The sequence below is a fragment of the Bos indicus genome, chromosome 15 (genome assembly GCF_029378745.1).
Source record: "Bos indicus isolate NIAB-ARS_2022 breed Sahiwal x Tharparkar chromosome 15, NIAB-ARS_B.indTharparkar_mat_pri_1.0, whole genome shotgun sequence".
In the NCBI taxonomy this organism is placed as follows: Eukaryota; Metazoa; Chordata; class Mammalia; order Artiodactyla; family Bovidae; genus Bos; species Bos indicus.
In genome coordinates, this window is record NC_091774.1 from 6046575 (window position 1) to 6068117 (window position 21543).

Consider the following 21543-nt stretch of genomic DNA (forward strand, 5'->3'; position numbering starts at 1 on the left):
TGCCTTCAATCTTTACCAGCATCGGTTTCTTTTCTAATGAGTCAGCTCATTACTTCATGTAGTTAGAATCAAATCATTTACCTTTCAGAAAAATAAAGATACTACTAAGTGTCATGTCAACACTAATAATTTACATCATGCTAAACTGAAGCAAAATATTTTAACTTGAAGGTTCTTTGCTTTATGAATTTTTATAATTTTAACTCAAATGGCTCATTGTTTCTATTATTTCTAAGCTGGAACACCCCTCTGCTTTACTTAAGGGTTATTCATAGATGTTTTTGGTTCTTTCCTGGGTGATGTTTTGAACTTAGAAATTGATGATGACATATGTTTTAAAAAGTCCCATATTGCTTATGTCTGAATCAGCAGTAGACACATATACCTACACATATCTAATTTCCTCTGCAGTTTTGTTTGCTCATTCTACAGGTTTTCAGATTTCCCAGTGATTCGTCAGCTTGTTAGAACCATTTGTACATACTAGTTCAGCCTCATTGTGTTAAAGGTGTCATTTGAAACCACAAACGACTTCACCAGAAGGCCTGTTAAAATGAATTTTAACAATTAATCTGAGATAAGGACTTGTGTTGACAAGAAGCTTGCCAACACATTTCCATGTGGTGACACATCCTGATCACTGTGTGAAACCATCCCTCTCTGAATGATAGCCTATAGGCAAGAGATTTGATGATTTTCCTAAGGAATTGATTTCTACTTTAATCTGAGGAACTTTTATTTATTCCCCTGAGAAATGTGCAACAGCGTGTTCTCATGTTCTTTCTGTGTTTTATCTTTTGCACTGAAAAATGCAAATAAATGAAATGAAATAAGAAATTAATAAACTATTGAAGGTGTTTGATAGTAAGCATAATTTTTAAAGTTGAAAAATGGTGACATTGATTTTTATTGTTCATTAAAAATGTTTCTTTGTGGAGGAGAAAATGTTGTAATCACCCCAAGAAAGAGGCTGTTATCTTATCCTTCCCTTCATCTTCATAGTGACTAGTAACGTATGCTGCATTGTTGATGCCCAGTCAGTGTTCACGGATTTAATAACTTAAAAATTCTAGTTTAAAATGGGGCCACTTCTAGATAAATATGAAGATCTAAAGTACAGTTAGCCTACTTTATTCTTTTCACCCACTTTCAAACATTAAATAAAATATCACTTGTTTTTAAACTTCTTGTTCAAGGAGTTCTTTTTTATTATCTAATGTGACTTTATAAAAATGTATTGGTAAAAACAAATGCTTTCTACTGAACTGATTTCCTGTAAGCTTAATAGATGAATCAAAATTTTGGATGACTTTCACTTACTCTAAAAATAAAATGTTGTACAGGGAAGAGGCTTAGAACAAATTATTATTTTGCATTGCTGATTGAGCCTAAATCAAATCTTGAACTCAGGAAATAATCTATTGTGAGGATCTATTTGGCTCTGTTTTGGATAAAAGCATAATAAACTTCCCTCTAGTGATTGGCTACATTTGATAGGTTTTTCTGGTTTTCTCTGAGGTACTGGCTAATATAGATTATGGCATTTTATTTTAAGGATATCCCTTCCCTTCTCACCCTAATCTGTATTCATGCTCCTTCTGTTTGTCTTAGTGTGTTTTCTGACTTAAGTTTCTCTCTGACTCTTAGTCACTTAAATTAACTTGCGTTTTCAACAATTTGATCTATCTGAAAATCATGGCCCGTATTGCTCTATCCATTTACATCTACAAGGAATCAAAGACAGGATTCTGATTTCATAGTATTAAATGTGTGAAGTTCTAAAGGGAATAATAGACTGCTGCTGCTAAATTGCTTCAGTCGTGTCCGACTCTGTGCGACCCCACAGATGGCAGCCCACCAGGCTCCCCCGTCCCTGGGATTCTCCAGGCAAGAACACTGGAGTGGGTTGCCATTTCCTTCTCCAATGCATGAAAGTGAAAAGTGAAAGTGAAGTTGCTCAGTCGTGTCAGACTCTTAGCGACCCCATGGACTGCAGCCCACCAGGCTCCTCCGTCCATGGGATTTTCCAGGCAAGAGTACTGGAGTGCCATTGCCTTCTCTGAATAATAGACTAGAGGCCCCTAAAGGACTGCTTTCTCGAGTCATTGGATCAAAGGTACTTCTATTGTTTAAACTTGAAAATGAAAATCAAGACACTTTAGAGTCCTAGTTTTCCTGAGCCCTCCCAGAGCTTTGGGAACCAAGCAGCTTTGAGAAAATATCTGAGAATGGAGAGAGTAGAGGTCATATTCCGTGGCAGTTAAATACATGCTGTCTTCAACCTACTGGCCGGGATTCAAATGCCAAGTAGAAGCGTTTTATTAACCATATCACCTTAAATGAGTATTTGACTTCTCTGTGTCTCAGATTATTCATTCGTAAAGTGAAAAACAAGTCTTCCAACAGTACCTACTTCATAAGGCTGTCATAAAGATTAGATGAGATAACACCTTTTAAGTCTAGCCTGCAGTAATCCCTCAATATGTTAGCCATTATATTGTATTCCATTATATTGTATTCTAACACATTCTTCTATTTCTGCCTAGACCTGTAGGGAATTTGTGCAAGGCTCCATGTTGGTTGAGAGGTCACATCAGTGCTTTTAAATTCCAACCACAGCACTCAATCCGGTGGTGAGTCTTTAAGCTTGGTTCTGGTCCAATTCTGTGGCCTTCGGGTATACATAATATTTACCTCTTAGGTGCTCTGGAAAAAATGAAGTTTAAAACTCACCAGGTTACAAACATTCTGGAAACAAGACTAGGTTTCTCTTTATGGAAGTAAGTGTACTGTCTTGATAGTCTTATCAGAAAAAAAAAAAAAGTAGTTGCTCTCCTGCAAAGGGGAAAGTTTTTTTGCCAAGTGAAGTGAAAATTTTACTCTCTGGTTTTTCCCACAATAGCCATAAATACGCTGAGGCTGTTATTTTGCAAGATGGTTTTTGAGACCCTGCTGAAAGGAGAGAAGCCCTCGTATTAGATTTCCCTCAAATTCTACCACAAACCACACTTCTCGGGAGGAAAAAAAAAGGCGCAATGTAAGCATGTTTACCTTTAACTGACTAGGAAGTTGAAACTTGTCCATAACTGATGACTCACCACAGTAGGTCTATAAAAGTAAAGGTACTTGTCTGGGAAAAGACAGCTGCCTCCAGGCGGATCGTCCAAGATGCGCCCAAGGGTCCTGGCTGGCTTCCTCTTCTTCAGCTGGACGGCTTGTTGGTCTCTGCCCCTTCCCAGTGATGGAGATTCTGAAGACTTGTCCGAGGAAGACTTCCAGTTTGCAGAGGTAGAGTATTTTAACAATTCCAGTGATGTGATATGTCTCATAAATGCCCTTCTCTTTAAAAGAGGGTCATTTTGCTCTCCTTTTTTTAGAGCTACCTGAAATCATACTACTATCCTCAGAATCCTGCTGGAATCCTGAAGAAAACTGCAGCAAGCTCTGTGATTGACAGGCTTAGAGAAATGCAGTCATTTTTTGGCTTAGAGGTGACTGGCAGACTTGATGATAACACCTTAGACATCATGAAAAAACCAAGATGTGGGGTCCCTGATGTGGGTGAATACAATGTTTTTCCTCGAACTCTCAAGTGGTCCAAAATGAACTTAACCTACAGGTAAATCATAGACTATTCTTTCTTTAATATTTGTTGCTTTCTGTAATATCAACTGTCTAATTTTCAGCACAAGCTACAGATTACAGAACACGTATGGTCCCATTGTTTTAAGTAGGCCTTAGATTTTAAACTGGACATTAAGTAGGTCTAGGAGTGACTTTGGGCTTCCTTGGTGGCTTAGATGGTAAAGGATCTGCCTGCAGTGCAGAGGACCTGGGTTAGATACTTGGGTTGGGAAGATCCTCTGGAGGAGGGCATGGCAACCCACTCTAGTATTCCTGCTTGAAGAATCTCCATGGATAGAAGTGCCTGGCAGGCTACTGTCTTGGGGTTGCAAAGAGTCAGACCAACTTAGCAATTAAGCACAGAGCACACACTTTAATACCGTTGATGAGAATATCTTATAATATCTATTATATATTATTGTTGCATTAAGCCAGCATTATTTTTTTTGCAAAACTAAATATATTTCTTTCAGATATAAAATCAAAATAAAAGAGTAGTTTCAAGAAAATTTGAAAATGTAACAATCATATTTATTATGAGTGCTAAAAATGGAGAGTTTCACTCTCTTATGAACTTTACAGAGCTATTTCATTCGTTTAGACCATAGCAATACAAAACTTTTAGCATGGCAGCCATATAAGTTTTAGTAAACATCTAAACACTTTAAACTTAAGATGTCAAATATTTGGAGATACTCAAGTATCTAATCAAATTCTTCATGGCATTATATTCTTTGATGAGATGGCTGGATGGCATCACTGACTCGATGGACGTGAGTCTCACTGAACTCTGGGAGTTGGTGATGGACAGGGAGGCCTGGCATGCTGCGATTCATGGGATTGCAGAGTTGGACATGAACTGAACTGAACTGATGACATAATAATTAAGAAGTTATTTGAAACAGTGGACCTCTAGCAGAACTTTTAGAGAAGTCATTGCGTTTTGAGTTGAAAAGCAGTACTCCAAGAAAATATATTCTAAAAGAGTTTTCACTTACCAAAAATTTGATTCAAGCTTTTTCTGTTAAATAGAATTGTGAATTATACACCTGATCTGACTCATTCTGAAGTGGAAAAGGCCTTCAGAAAAGCCTTCAAGGTGTGGTCTGATGTGACACCTCTGAATTTTACCAGAATTCACAATGGCACTGCTGATATCATGATCTCTTTTGGAACTAAAGGTAATGATGCAGAATAATTTTTGAACATTTTTCTATTCTACTATTGGCTCCATTCTTTTATTCCTTCTTTCAGGTACTCATTAGTTTTTACAGAATTCAACAAAAATTCACCAAGCACCTGGGCTAGGCACTACTGGGTAAAACTCAATTCTTAACTCTTGTTTTTGTGTGCAGAGCACGGTGACTTCTACCCATTTGATGGGCCCTCTGGTCTGTTGGCTCACGCTTTCCCTCCTGGACCAAATTATGGAGGAGATGCTCATTTTGATGATGATGAAACCTGGACAAGTAGTTCCAAAGGTAATATTTCTTATAAAGACATAATTCATGATTATCAGATCCCATTAAAAAGAAGTTAAGAAGCATGCTGTAAATTATATTTGGTATTTGATTATATTTTTCAAAAAAGTTTAATAAGGATAATAATCTTAGTTTCTACAAATGGCATTTCGACAAGCCAATATGCAACATTAAAAATGAGCAAAATCTACTTAGTCTAGTGGCTTGAGGGATTCTAGCTAACTCTGAAATAGGATCAAAAGGCTTTCTGTTAACCAAGGTGTTATTATTGTGGATTACTTCTGACATGTGAAGAAGTACGGTTTATTACAAATATAAATCTAAAAACTATTAGTGCTAAATATGTAGATTATAAACAAGTTGGATGTGAATTGAAATAGTTTTTTTTCCTTTGTAGAAATATTAATGGCACAAATCCAGTCCTACTTCTATTCTCTGTTATATGATTACTTCATTAGACTTGTCTATTCCACTGATTTTTACAAATACCACTCTAGTAAATCAGTACAGTTTCTTACTTCAGAAAGTCTGAGACAAACCAGATTAAAATGTATTTACAAAAGCAAAATGAAACTGTTGAGAGAATTCAGTCAGTAGTTGAATCTTAAAGGCTCAAAAGAATTGAGGATGCTAATTTAGGTAGAAAAGCCAAATTATTCCAACTAGGGCTTAATTTTGGAGCTATATGGACTCTTAATTGTGATAGTTAGAGGGTAGTCCTCAAAAACATCTAGTCTTTATTATTCATTTAAAAAAAGGAATTATTTTTCCAAAAAGTAAAACTGGGCATTGAATAATCAATGTCTTAATGCCTATGCCGCCATCTGTCTTTGGAGGAAAAGGTGGGAGTTTGCATATTTAAAGTCTGAATATATCACAGATAAGAATGGTTTTAGGAAGAAAGAGCAACACCTAGTATTGTTAAGGCGTAGTCACAGTAAGCCTCAGTTTTTGGTTCCTGCGTAAATTCTGGGTTTAATGAATGATCATGCTGCAGTCCGCACAGTTCACTAAGCTGATTACATTCTTTCTTCATGTATAGGCTATGATAGCAAAGGGTATTTAAGGTAAAACTGAAACCACCAACTCCAGCTTTCATGTGTCTTTTTCTTTCCATATTTTATTGTTTTCCTATTTAAAATACCAGAAGAATCAAAAATTTGTGTGAAGAATGACTAAAGGAAATAATGTAAACACGGAGACACAGTGGTCGTTGACAGTAGAGGAAAGTCGGCCAATCGTGTCTAGAGTTTCTGCTTCTTTAAATTCTAGAGTATAGAGATATACTGGAAAGGAGCATTTGGTAGGAATTTGTTCTCAAGCAGATTCCTGGAGACCGCATTTAATGCATTCTCTGTGCTTGGTCATCATACCTTTGATTGCTGGCTCCTGTTTAGATGATTTTCTAGCAGCACCCTAGACATGTATCACCCTAAGTTTTTCCCCCATGAGTTTCCATTTAAGGTCATCACTCTCTACTTTGCTCACTGACATGAGAAAGCAAAGAGCAAATCAGGATTACTAGTGTCTTCACAGTAAAACCTTATTGATTGCTAATCAATCTGTTGATAATCTGTGTCGGCAGCTATAGTCAAAGGATTACCAAATTATTTATAATGATTAAATCAACATTTTAAATCTTCCTTTAAGCAACTGAATATCAACTTTAAAAACTGCGTCAAACAGACAAGGAGAAATGACGACATAATAAATAGACAAAGAAAAGAGTGTTTATTCTGTAAATTGGTCACTGGAGGACCAATTTTCTCAGTTCCTTTCTTTTATTACAGGCTACAACTTGTTTCTTGTTGCTGCCCATGAGTTTGGCCATTCCTTAGGATTGGACCACTCCAAGGACCCAGGAGCACTCATGTTTCCCATCTACACCTACACTGGCAAAAGCCACTTTATGCTTCCTGATGATGATGTCCAAGGGATTCAGTCTCTCTATGGTAACTACTGATACATCAGCTTGCCAGCAGAAGACATATACACATTTATTTTCTAAGTTATTAATGAATTTACCATCGCCAATATTACTGTCCTGGTTTTGCTATTAACACCTGGAGAATCATGCTCATTTTTATTTTAAATATCAATCTACCTGCTCAAGTAGAAAATATTCCATTCCCCAAAGTTTTTGTAGAATGTAACTCCTTGTATTTGTATTTTATACATGGCAAGGTACATTTGATATCCTGACGATACCTCTGACAGAAGAAATGGCAATATTTTATTCTTCATTTGATGAATGAAGAAACTAAGGCTGTAGAGTTTAAATAGTATGTCTATAACAGCTGGGTGAAACACACTAGATAGGAACACAGCTTTTGGGGTAGCTTTCACAGTGAGAAAGTGAGATTTCAACCAGGTTTTATAAATTGTGGGTATTCTTTCAACTACTCCTGTTTACCACAGTAGAAACCATTCAAGTAGCCCATGGTAGTTTTTAACCAATATCTACAGTGAACAATTGTAAGAATTTCTTCATTTTCCTTCCAAATTTTCAATAATATTTACAAAATACTTAAACCTCAACCCAAACAAGCAAAAATACCTACCATAAATAGTAGTACAGTCATCAGTGTAAACACTTCTAGAACACAGAGCTCAGACAATGGTCAGGCCAGCCCCAAGCTATTTTCTCTTCTGGATTGAAATCTACCCCAATAGCTCGTGAAGGCACAGGCAAGAATTTTGCAGTTTTTACTATTTCTACTATATCTTGGCTGAAGGACTTCATGACAGAACTAATAGGACATAGGTAGTGAAAAAGAAGTTTAGAATGATTTTATGTCCTGCAACCCTTTTGCACTCACGTGAGCTGGTTGGAAAGTTACCAACACGTTACAAGTCATACCAGAGTGGTCGAAGGCCGGCTTTTCACTGAGATGCAGATACACAGTGATAAACTCTAAAGCAAGGTGAGCTGATGTTGGCAGCTGGTCAAGTAGGCTTGAGAAAGAGCCCAAAGGAGGGCTCCCACAGAGATGACGTGCCTCCAGAAATGTCTGTGAGAGCAATGTGTTTCTCAGGAGCAGTCTGTGAATAGGTTGTGCAAAGCATGGGGATAGTTTCCCCAAAGTCTCTTGCTCCCCCAGCCCGTTTCTATCACCAACCTCAAGAAAGCTGAATTTGAAGCTTAGATGATTCTCAAGGGTTTTAAAAGTTGAAAACAGAAGGGGAAGTCCCACAGGCAAGGCCGTGGTAGCCCTGGAGGAAGGAGGAGGGATTACGGGTTCTTTGGCGCATTATGTAGGAGGTGGCAGGACCCACTGCCCTCCCTGGATGAAGCCCTTCCTGCTCTCCATGGTAGGAGCAGGTCATCCTCAGTCACTTCCTTAACTCATTTCATGACTGCAGGTCCAGGAGATGAAGACCCCTACTCTAAACATCCCAAAACGCCAGACAAATGTGACCCTTCCTTATCCCTTGATGCCATAACCAGTCTCCGCGGAGAAACACTGATCTTTAAAGACAGGTACTCTTAGTATTACTTTATGAAACCTGCATGCGATGAACATTTCTGAAGTCATGTCTGAGATTACCAAAACATCTTGTCAGAATTCCAAAGGAGGTGAAGTTAGTAAAAATAACAGACCTTTGGACAGTTTATTTACATATATCAGATGAAATAAAATAACTGATGGATAAACATTTTACCTTTCAATGGATAATCTTGGCATTGTACAGCTTTCTTTGCATCTTTGGTTGTAGTTTTTCTTATAAAAATAACCAAATACATATAGGAATACAATTTATTTATTTAACAAAACACAATAATTGAAATCAATTACTATATTAGTGAGTTGTTACTCATAATTTCACATGAATTCATTTTGGTATGGAAAAGCTTTGGTTCTGGTAACATATGAGCATGTTACAGCCTAAATCTATAGGTGATGAAAAACGAAATACTAATTTTTAATTCTGATACTGTTTTAATATCCTTATTTGTTCACTTACTCATTAATCCATTGTTTAATTATCTGTATTATTCTCTCATTTGTGATCTAATAGCATTCCTTCTTCTTCTATTATAGCTCCAATTTCATTTTGCTCCAGTATTTTCTCTTGTATCAGATTCCCCAGGTCATGAGCTCTTGGGAGCATAGCTTGTGTCAGTCATGTTTTCTTTCCAGAGCCTGACACAGTGCCTGGCATATTTGCTTGCCACTTGCAAGATATGCAAAACTGACAAAAATGATCCCAACATACAAAGGGCCTGGAGCCTTCATAAAGGCTCCATGAGACTTTTCGACTTCAGTATTTAGGCTAGAGTTAAGACAGAAACAGCTTGTTTAACTGGCATTTAAAGGGAAGTGGAAATCTTGCCCCTCCACGGGTGGTAGGGAATGGTTGTATTTGGCTTATCTGTACTGATGTGGAGACAAGTGTCTAGCAGGATAGAAACACTGCACTCAAACAAATGATGCAAACTCTGTGTTTTACTTTGGTGTCAGATTCTTCTGGCGGCTGCATCCTCAGCAGGTTGAAGCAGAGCTGTTTTTAACAAAATCGTTTTGGCCAGAACTTCCCAACCGTATTGATGCCGCCTATGAGCACCCTTCCCATGACCTTATCTTCATCTTTAGAGGTAAGATTTCCACCAGCGAAACTTCGCATATGCCTGGAGCAGGCAGCGATGAACTTTAACTACCAGAGATTTAATAAAATGATCGTTGTAAAAAATATGTCTAAATTAAGAATCAAGTATAACAAAATGGAAGCCAGAAAGCACCCGAAACCTTTCTGAAACCAAATGTCCTCAATTTGACAAGTAAAAAGTTTGCATTATTACTCATATCCACTCTTTGTTTCTCTTATTTCCTCTTAAAAATTATTTGCTGAGAAAATGTTATAACAATGTACATTTTTAACAATTCAAAAAAAATTATTCATAATTCCTCCTTCTGAAAGGTCAATTTATTTTCTCACTTTATTGTCTAGTCCCTAATCATATGTAAAACATACAGTAAACATTTCCATTCATAGTATGTATGCATTTTAATATTTTACTTGTTCCCTTGACACAGGTTCCCAAATTGCTATTCCAGCTGCGTGATCATAATTTGTATTAGCTACATAGATCCTACTAATGCTGTTTCTATTGTGTGACTATTATAATTAATGCTATAATAAAGTTACTTTTTAGAGAAGAAGACAACTTTTGTACCAGTATAAAACATGAGTTTTCAATCTAATTTCCTCTTCCTACTGTGCTGCTTATTTCTGTAGAAATCTTAATGTGTTTTTAACCCAGCTCCAATCTTAATATTCAGAGTTAATGGTCAAATTAATTATAATATTCCATTGGCTATGCTTACATTTAGGAAATTAGGATCTTAATTTTTGAAGAACGCTCATACTTTTGTGTTTCTTAAACACGGTGACCACAAACATTGACTAATTTACTTATAAATGTGTAAAATGATTTTCTCTTTGCTAAAGTAAAGGTCTACATATGTGAGTTTTAATGGATTCCCTTGAATAATAAACCGATTCTTTCACTTATTCTAGGCAGAAAATTTTGGGCACTTAGTGGTTATGATATTCTGGAAGATTACCCAAAAAAAATATCTGAACTGGGATTTCCAAAACACGTTAAAAAGATCAGCGCAGCCCTTCACTTTGAGGATTCAGGGAAGACGCTCTTCTTTTCAGAAAACCAAGTCTGGAGGTATGGCAGCCATGTTTACCATCCCCCGCCCCATCATGTGTCAGAGGGTGAAGTGAGCCTCGAGCATCTCCTGTTGCTTAAAATTATTATCTCATGCATTACTTTAAATGTTAAACCAGTCATTCATATTCCGTGACAGCTCCTGCAAGTAGCCCCTAAGATAGGCTTTTGAAAGTCTCAAGCCTTCTAGAAAAATTCACATATAATTCTCACCCCCTCTGGGCCACACTTTTCTTTCTTAGTCATTTGTTGTACTTAAGCCATGGCAACGCTGTCTCTCTTATTTTGACATGTTCATTTCATCTTTCTCATGGATTCTCTTTCTTGTCATCCTCTCCTAATTTCCATGCAACTCCACCTTCTGGGGCCAGAGGGAACACAAGAATATGTACAGGGAGAGCCTGAGTGCGAAAGGGCCACAATTTCTAGTCTGTTGGTCCAGTGCAGAGGTTGGCCAGGAAGCTGCTAGGTTTATTATACTTTGTAAAGCCAGACCCTTGTGAAAACCAAGTAGGACTGGACTATGGGAAACATGTGTAGAGCTTAAGGCGGCATTGACATTGGCAATGTTTGTGAGCCCAAGTCTATTCAGGGATGATTATCTCATAGGTGTCCAAAACTTGGAATTTTTAAAATGGTAGCTTTACTTCCTCTACACACGTACACTCATGTGTGCATGTGTACACACACACACACTTCTGTACATATTATCTTTACTTTTTGACTTATTTCTGATAATGACACTCACAACTTTAAATGCAATTCAATTAAATACAATACTATTACACATTACTATCTAGGTTCTACCTGGTCTAGTATTTCTGTCCCTTTATCCTATATGAGGTCTGTGGTTTGGTCAAGGTGGACTGCTTACCATATCTCAAAAGCTTTGTGCTTTTATCTCTGCATAACCTTCCCTTATACAATTTTCTTTGCCAGAGGTCTTTCCCTACATTTATCCTCTTGACATTCTATCCGATGTTTAAAGTTAATTTGAAATACCATTTTATGCACAGTCTTTCTTGATCATCCCATTCAAAGGCTATCTCCCTTCTCATGTAATTCCTGTGACATCTCCTGTATATTCTCTCATGATGTTTAGCCCCTATTGCCTAGTGTTACAATGCCATCTGTATATGTCTTAGCCTTCTTGATGGTGCAATGATTCTTAGCTTTTACTTATTGGACTGTACCTCAAGAATATAAAAAACTCTCATCAGTAACAGTAGGAAGAGTGCATCATGGGAGGTTGTTCTCCTAGGCTGATTTCAGAATGTGTTTGGTTGGCTAGAGTGTGAGTTTGTGCTGGGGAAGAGGAGTGTGGAATGTATAGTTATGGGAGGAGAAATCTATGCTCCCCACCCTCGCTTTATTACTACCATTTGCCTCTGTAACTTCCTTGTGCAGAAACTGAGCCTTAAATAGTTTAGTATCCACGACTGCCCTTAGCAAGTTGTCTTACACATAGTGAGAGATCAATAGACAATTGTTCAATCCAGAAACATATGTATTTGGCTCTAAAAATGCTTTCCTAATAACATAGTTTTATAATAGATGTACAAATTTTGAAGTGGAAATGAGTTTATAACCATCTTTATAAACACGGCCTTTAGGCAAGTCAAAGTAGTCACCAGGTATCTACTATATACTTAGTATTATAATTCTTAATTTAAAAAAACTACCAGGTGTTTTAAATGGACTTAAAAATTGGGAACTTTGTCAATTTTGAAAGTTGCCATTATATCCACTGTATTATTTCTAAAGTAATTTACCTACAACCCACTTAAGAGTTTCTTTTTCTTATTATATAGCTATGATGACACTAACCATGTGATGGATAAAGACTACCCGAGACTCATTGAAGAGGTCTTCCCAGGAATTGGTGATAAAGTAGATGCTGTCTACCAGAAAAATGGTAACTATTTCACTGATCTTAGTGGAGAGCTTCTGTAGCCCCTCAGTTAGAACTTAGATTCACTAATGAAAACCTTGCATAATTAAGGCATTACTTATTGTGACTACTTACACAGTCAGCAAGCAAAAATTAATATGCTTACAATAAATAAGAGCTTAACTTAATGACTGCTAGTTCTATGAATAAAAGATGCCAAATCTTAAACACGGCATTAAATTTAAAGATATTGAGGGCTTCCCTGGTGGCCCAGATGGTAAAGGATCTGCCTGCAATGCAGGAGACCTGGGTTCAATCCCTGGGTTGGGAAGATCCCCTGGAGGAGGGTATGGCAACCCACTCCAGTATTCTTGCCTGGAGAATCCCCGTGGACCAAAGTGCCTGGCTGGCTACAGTCAATGGGGTCGCAAAGAGTCGGACACGACTGAGAGACTAAGCACAACACACAAGATGCAAAAAGTATTACTATAATTAAAATCAGGGATGAATGGGGAGTATTTTATATGTGAAGACAAATAACATCATAAATATAAAATGTTTTTTGCTTTAATTATGGAAAAGGACATTATCTCTAATTTGCAACAAATAACCAATATTAATAACTCAAGCATTTGGGGTCATTCCCCAGAGGTCTAGACTGTACTTTCATAGCTGGGCATGGCCAAAGGAAAAAAAAAAATTCAAACCTCAAAACTGGAACTCATGCCAACACAGCAATTAATTTGAGGTGACATTTTAGGAGAGCTAGAAACCTTTATACATTTCCCCTTCTTTAAATTATAAGCAATAAGGTAAAGCATTAGTTGTGTTTATAATGCAGGCATTGAAATGTTTAAAAAAGTGAATCTAACAGATTGAGATTTTAATGGTAGCTAGAGTAAGACTTTATTTTCAAACTTTGAAATCTTTTTGGTCTTTTTCTTATAGGTTATATCTATTTTTTCAATGGACCCATACAGTTTGAATACAGCATCTGGAGTAACCGTATTGTTCGAGTCATGACAACAAATTCCTTATTGTGGTGTTAAAAGTGTTTTTAAAATATTGTTATTTAAATCCTGGAAAGCATTTGAGATAACACTTCCAGACATTTGGGGGGTGAGTTATGGGAGAAGGAGAGATATCGGGGAAAGCTTAGTTCTGTGAACGAGCTTCAGTAAGTTATCTTTGACTATTTAGTATCTATACAACTATGCGTGGCTGGAACCACATTGTATTTTAAAGTCATGAAATTCATTATCTCGATGAATCACCTAATTCTTGTGTGCTATGTAGAGGCAGTAGTTGACAACATTCCCATCAAAAATGAGGCATATGGTGTGTCAAAGAGAGTTACTTAACATATTATTTATAAGAAAACTTTGAAAAGACATAAAAGCAAATATATTTATCCAATTAATGATTTATCTTTACTAAATGTTATCAAATAGCATGAAAATGAAATTTGGGGGTAGCATATGACATCTGTACACAAAAATAAACCAAAGGGAAATGTCTGCAGTAAATACATTTGAGACAACTTTCCAAAGAAATATTTGGATTTTGCACTAAAAATATTTGGATCTACGTGCCCCTCTTCATACAGACACTAAGAAAACACCACAGTCACTAATGTTAGGAGACAGAGACTAGCGGTGAGGACAGAAGATGTGGCCTTCGGATTCTGCTTAATTTTCACTTTTGACAGTGACTCAAAGACTGCTCTCAAAGAAGACAGTTATTCCTTTTCATATTTATAGAAGACAAAGTATTAAAATATTTCAGGTATTAAAATATTTCAGGTCTTTCAAAAACATCAGAGTAAACTAAAATTGTTAACAAAATGATCTAAGTCCATAGCATCATTTTTCATAAATCATTTGATTATTTAAAACTAAAAGTAGTGTTTTACTTTTGTTTTATCTAAAAGTGTTTTAATTGTCCAGTTTACCTTGGATATATAAGCTGTTTTTGAAAGAAATAGTCTAAAATACATCTTACAAATTGGAAATGTGTATGTTAAAAAAAACAAAGATATCTAAAATAAAGAAAACATGGTCCTCTTGAAGAATAAAATTATTCCTTTTTTCTCCTTTTTTCCCCCTTTAATCCTTCATAACTTTTGATAGTGCCTTTCACTTGGTACTTGTTGAATATATAAATGGCCTTGAAGGGAAGAACCATTGTGTTGAGAGATCATATTCATAAAAATTCAGGCAAAGAAAAGAAAGTGTACTGTATATGCAAAGTGTATTAGGAAGTGTTCATGTTGTTTATAATAAAAAGATATTTTCAACAGACATTGGTATATGGTATATTTTTGTCTTTTGGTATAATTTTATATATAATTATATAAATATGTTGCCGAGGTCCAGCCCCGGCTGATCCAGGGTATTCGAAGGAGAGACGGCTTTGGCGACTATTTATTTATTTATTCATCAAAGATATGAAGAGTAATAGAATGAGGATAGCTCAGTAGGAAAATTCAGTGGAGAAAAGAAGCTGAGTAGCTTGGTTTACGCGGAAAATCAATATAACCCGTGACACCAGGTTAGCTCTGACCACGGAGGCTGCAGGCGCCCTCTCAAATAGCGGAAGGTGCCCCACCTTAGACACCTTCTCGAGTGAGTCTTAGAAGCCCAGGCAAATAAATGGTCGCAGAGGATATCTGCGCTCCAGATGGAGACTCAGCTGGAAGTTAAGGGGAAGAATGACATGGGGAGACCAAGCGTTGGTGAGCAAGGCCCTTAGCTTTATTTTCAACAGGGGTTTTTATACCCTAAGTTACACACAGAGGATAATAGGGGATGCAAAGTCAGCAGTCTTTGATCCTTATCAAAAACCAGGGTTTCTTTCCTGCAAATTTATCGTATACAAATGGTTTAGGTGATTTACATCATCTTCTGGCCAGAAGGCTTATTAACATTTTATGACTCTTGACAAAGACTTATCAACAAAGACTTATTTTCTCTAAGAGTAATTATTTTAAGGTTTGGCACCATCTTCCGAAGATAAAATTGCATTCCTATAGGGCGGATGTGTAATGGGTTTACAACAAAGGAAAGAATTTATTACCTTAAGGGTCTAAAGTTACTACCACCAAGGCCACTACTTATTTTTTCTACATACCAACTATATTAATTAATACACATTCAAAGATACAATTCAGGGGATGTAGAAACTTGGCAACAAACATTGGCTCATCAATGAAATCTTTTACTAGTTTTATTCTGACAGTTTCTAACTCTCTGAGAGGCTCTAAGCTATTTGAATATCTTAAGCTTCCCGTGCCTCTCGAGGCTGGGAGACTGTAAACAATCATATGCATAGCTGTAGGAGACCGGGTAAATTTGTCAGGCGAGTTAGAGAGCCGTCTGAGGGGTTTGGATTTAAACACTCCTAGTTGCCCAGGAACTTTATTAATTGGAGCTGTAAGTTAACTCTTCGACAGAGAGAGCGAGATGGTGGTGGGGGACAGCCCCCAGTAAAGTCAGAGGTGAGAGCACAAAGCAATAAAGTAGGCAGACTCTGGTTTTTTGGGGGTAGATGCTTGAGAATATCCGGGGGGACTCCTGAGGCTCGATCCCGCCTTTGCATGTGCCGAGCCTCCTTACTCATGACCTTTGTCACGAGTGGAATGTCTCTCACCAGCTCCCGGCAATATGTATTTTTTGGTATAATTTTTCTTCAAAGAATGTCTATTTAAATTATTCCTTTCTCTAAACATATGTTTCTTGGTGAATGTAGCTCATTACTGTTTTTGTTTTTTGTTTCTTTATTTTGTACAAAGACCCTAAATCCAAATTTAGTGTTAATTGTACCAGATTTTGTTAGCTCAATTTCTGGTCGAGTTTGCTTGGCCTGGCGCTGATGAGCCCCCTCTTCTGAGCCAGCTGCCCTAGACTGAGCCCGCGGGTGCCTCAGTCTCTTTGCCGTGAGTGTGCCTTGGTCACGAGGAGGAGACAGCAGTAGGTCTAAGTTAGGAAGACTGGGTCCTGATGCTGACTCAGTGCATCACTTCAGGCAGCTCCTTTGAGCTGTTTGGGCTTTACATTCCTGTTGTGTGAGATGAGAGGCTTAGCCGCTTTGGGGAACATGGGGATGCAGGGAACTCTAATAAGGAAGACGGCTACCATCTAGGAAACTCCACTGTTTCCTAGTTTCCATCTAGGAAAGTCCACAGAGCTTAAACACTGGTCTTTTCTGTTTTCTTGAGCACTGTTCATTCCCAAACATTTAATAAGTACCTGTTCAATGTCAGGCACCTAATATGCTAGAAAAACTTGATCTCTGAAGAGTTTCCATCCTACTATGGAAACAATGCAATTAGAATTGAGTAGATTAAGTGCCTTTTCAAGGGAGCAGTGGCCGCCTGTTGTGAGTGCAGAGAAGACTGTCGTTTCCTTCCGCCCAGTGGGCCCCAGTTCAATTCATGCACTTTTCATTTTCCTGGGCAATTTAATAGGATTCCTCATTTCTAAGTTTTGTTACCGGAGCAGAACATCATCCATCTACTCATCCATCCAATAAATAAATAAAAGGTAGTAAATATTAATTCCTGTCCTGTGTCAGGAACTTAGGTCGATGCTGGGAGTACAGTGAACAGGAAAACCTCATTGCTTTTTTGGAGCTCACAGTGTAGTTGGGGAGACACACATCAATCAAATGAGTATAACTTAAAACGATGATAAATGCTACAAGGAAAGGAAACCTGGTGCTCCGAGGTCCTCTACTACGGGGAATTTTACCTACTGTGTATATGAGGGGAGGGGCACAAGAGGGTCACTGGGGAAGGGCATCACAAGGGAAGAGAGAGATCCCCAAGCTGTCATGAAAACTGAGGGCTACCCAGGCAGTGCAGGGAGTCGGGGGGAGGGCCCCAGGCCACACCTTCAGACTAGAATGGGACTGTTGGAACCCAAGGAGAATTACAGAGGGGGGTAGGGGTTCGGCTGCCCTGCACAACCTGCAGGATCTCAATCCTGACCAGGGACTGAAACCTGAGCCACAGCAGTGAAGGCCCAGAAACCCAGAATCCTGGATGCCAACCACTAGGCCCACAGGGAATTCCCCTACAGAGAGTTTTATGAGGACATCGGTCAGGTATGGATGGATGAACTGTACCAGGAAATCCTCCAGTCCAACCATGTTCCTCCCACCCTTCATGGTGCCAAACACAGACCAGAGAATCTCCCTATGATAAACCAGGAAAACCTTTTTCATTTTTAAAGCCTATTAGTTAACATTTTAAGAAATGGCTAGGTCATTCTAGGGTTTGACATGTGAGTATGTAGTTCTTGGTCATTGAGTCAGCTGATGGAAACATGAACTCTGAGCATAATGGGGATCTGCACAATTCTGGAACAAGGTGGGGATGTGCCTCCCTCGGAGCAGGGGGAAGCCCCTCTGCAGTAAAGCTCCCCCTGGCCTGGGGCCCAGCAGATCGTGCCTCGTGCTGCTGTGGTCAGCTCACCATCCCCACCTCGTCTCAGGCGGATGGCTTGGCTCTCTGGGAAGCTCCAGTGGAGGGCTTCCGGTTCATGCCTCGTGCTGCTGTGGTCAGCTCACCATCCCCACCTCGTCTCAGGCGGATGGCTTGGCTCTCCGGGAAGCTCCAGTGGAGGGCTTCCGGTTCCTCTCTGCAAAGGACAGCTGCTTTAGAACAGCACGCACAGTGTGCTCCAAATGCCGGCAGCATCAGTGGCACCTGGGAGCGCGCTAAAAAGGCCCAGGCTGCGGCACCCCAAGCCAGGAAATGACAGAGCTGTGTGTTAACAAATCTGATCCCTCACGGCACACAGTCCCCCAGAAAAGGCCACGCAAGGGCTCCCAAGAGAGACGACATCGGGGTTCTTGGGGTTCACAACTCCCTGCTATGATCTCGGGGAACCGTTTCCAGAAGATTCATAGCATATGCTAGTATATCAAAGGCTACAAACAGTTCCGTGTCAAAGAAGCTATTTAGCCTGTTGAACAAGGTTTGACAAATATATCAGAACATGAAACTCATTTACATTCTTTTACTGTTGTTTTTTAAATAGTGAAAACTTTTATATTTGGAATTAGCCAGCTGGACTCAGTTTAGATGATATCAATTTTGTTGGCAACATCCAGAGCATCATAGTCAGGAGCCAGCTGAATGTCTGCCTCCTTCTCTCCATCAGGCCTGATGAGGGGGCTGAGCTTAGCCCAGTCACTGTCCTAGAGCCTCTTCACAGCCTGTTTAATCCGGCGCTTTGCTGGCCTTGACGCCCACAGTGAATACCAGTGAGCTGTTGTCTGCTATTTTCTTCATGGTGACTCTGCGGGAGGGGGAATTTGGTGACGGCATAGTGGTTCTTCGTTTGTTTCTCCTAAGGCCGCTCTTCTGAGGATATTTGGGCTGCCTCCCAAGCCACAGTGTTTTGGGCCACAGGAAGGTGGGTGACATCCGGATCTCCATTTTTGTGGCTGCGGGCGCCTTTCAACCCTGTTTTCCTGGCCCTTGAAGCCTTTGCTTTGGCTTCAGCTTTGGGAAGGGCAGGGGTTTCCTTCTTCTTGAAAAGGCTACTCTATTTTTTAAAAAGATGTTTAACTTGATTTCAGAAAATTTTTCATTTGCTTTCTTATTTGCTTGTGTGGCCTTGCTCATGGATGGCTAGATCGATCAATAAATAGAGATATATGGTCAGGATTATTTTCTAACTCCCATCTCTGCTCCAGTCTCGGTTTCAAGTTCCCAATCTGACTGATGTTACCTGGATCAGTGTCTTTCCCCTGTGACCAGAACACCAAATTGAAATTACACCAAATGTCTATTACACCAAAGTTTCCCCTTGGGAATGAGGGTTGTATTTAAAGCAAAACAAAACAAAACAAATCTCAATACAAGTAGAGCAGTTCATCCTAATAGGCTGTGCTATGAAATATGTTACAGTTAAAATACAAAAAGCCTGTTCACACAGATATTCCTGTGTGATGTGAGGAGACCAGATGAATGTTTTATGAAAGGTAACACTGCGTCCACAAATTTGCATTTGCCCAGAGCTAATGCCATGCAGGCTACAGTCCATGGGATCGCAAAAGAGTTGGACATGACTTAGCAACTAACAACAATAACAATAATGCTCTGCACTCAAGTTGAATTGTAGCTAGTAATAGCCTCTTCATCACACATAATGAGGGTGAAAAGTTTGAAAAGTGAAGTGAACCAAAAGTTCATATGGTTTTTAAAAAGCAGCAGCTGACAAGATTCTGGGCTGGTGTAACAAATTTTGCCCTTGAAGTGATCCTGGGAGAACTTTCATGTTATTAATAAATTAAAAATAGTGTCTTCGATCTCTGTATCCTCATATCAGAATAAACATGCCAAAACATATACAGCAGATCTCACAGAAAGATAGTCGCCATACCTCGCCACCAAATTTAGTCCCAGTTGTAGAAAACACCGGGGAAGGCAATGGCACCCCACTCCAGTACTCTTGCCTAGAAAATCCCATGGATGGAGGAGCCTGGTAGGCTGCAGTCCATGGGGTCGCTAGGAGTCGGACGCGACTGAGCAACTTCACTTTCACTTTTCACTTTCACACAATGGAGAAGGCAATGGCAACCCATTCCAGTGTTCTTGCCTGGAGAATCCCAGGGAGGGCAGAGCCTGGCGGGCTGCCGTCTATGGGGTCACACAGAGTCGGACACGACTGAAGCGACTTAGCAGCAGCAGCAGCAGTAGAAAACACCTTGATATTTAAGGGTTGATCGTGAGGCTGTGAGATTCACAATAGTTCCAGTAGGTGGCATCAGCCACACTCTTGAAAATGTTGAAACAGATGATTTAATTAAGGAGCAAAACCAACGCTTCCTTCTCTAATGCAGGGACGAGGATTCTGGCCAGATTGCTGATGGCTTAATTTCTGACTTTATGCCACTGACTTTCAAATAGGGTTTAACAAACTTTATTTCATTTCCCTAGGGAATTCGAAAACAGCTTGCTCTAGTTTTCTTAGTCACAGAAATCTCCCTGCCATTCATATCCTTAACTGTGAAAGCTTTTTTTAAGGAGAGGAGAGGCCGGATGGGGTGTCAGGCCAAACCACCACGGCCGGGCCTCGCACGTCACCACAGGCTTCTGGGTGACGGACTCCAGTGGAAGCCGCCAAATGCACCCTCGCAGACAGAGAACGGAGTCACTCTCACAAGAAACTGGACCAGCTGGCAGTGAGGGGGAAGAAAGCCCCAAGTCACCAGGCCTCTCACTGGGGACGATATCAGGATCAGAGAAGGAGAATGCTTAAGGTTTCCGAGGTGGTCTCACATGTAGCTTTTCTAACTTTTTTGGATTTTATACCTGCCTGATGGTCTAGAGTTCATCCAGTGCTCATTTAGGGTTTCTTGGCTGTGTTCTCCTTCGCTGCTCACCAGGCACTTAAATGGGACCACAGCTAGTCCGTTAATGACCTCTGGAGAACCAGAGATGAGCTACAGTCACACCAACAGCATGACCTTTCTTGGAAGAGTTCATCATGGTACCTTGTTTGCCTTAAATGGTCACAATTATGCCCTAAATTTAGATGATGTGAGAAAGAAAATGTCTCTCCCATACATTTAAAGTTTGTTATTACCCACTCCAGAAATAATCATTCAATAATTTCCCTGCACATCAACTGAGCAAGCAATGAGCATAAGTACTTCACATCCAGTGAGTCTGTGAGCCTCTCAAATCTTGGTTGAAACGGAATTGGACTCACATTAATGAAAATCCACCCGTTATACTTTGCAGTTGCTCACAAGTGAAGGTATCGCTGCTTCATCTTCATGGCTTCATGTTGGATTGAAGGACGTCACCCAAGCATCCTTAGCTGTGGCCCCACCTGCTGTGACAAAAAGACTTA

The 21543-nt window shown here is 39.2% G+C and overlaps 1 protein-coding gene across 1 annotated transcript; it reads left to right on the forward strand.

Annotated features, from left to right (window-relative positions):
• The first annotated feature begins 3148 nt into the window (after positions 1-3148).
• Positions 3149-14976, forward strand: MMP13 (matrix metallopeptidase 13). The gene is made up of 10 exons (XM_019974150.2): positions 3149-3288; positions 3378-3619; positions 4657-4805; positions 4980-5105; positions 6896-7057; positions 8469-8586; positions 9569-9702; positions 10626-10785; positions 12597-12700; positions 13625-14976. The coding sequence occupies exons 1-10, from the start codon at positions 3169-3171 to the stop codon at positions 13723-13725; spliced, it is 1416 nt and encodes a 471-aa protein (XP_019829709.2). The 5' UTR covers positions 3149-3168; the 3' UTR covers positions 13726-14976.
• The last annotated feature ends 6567 nt before the right edge of the window (positions 14977-21543 follow it).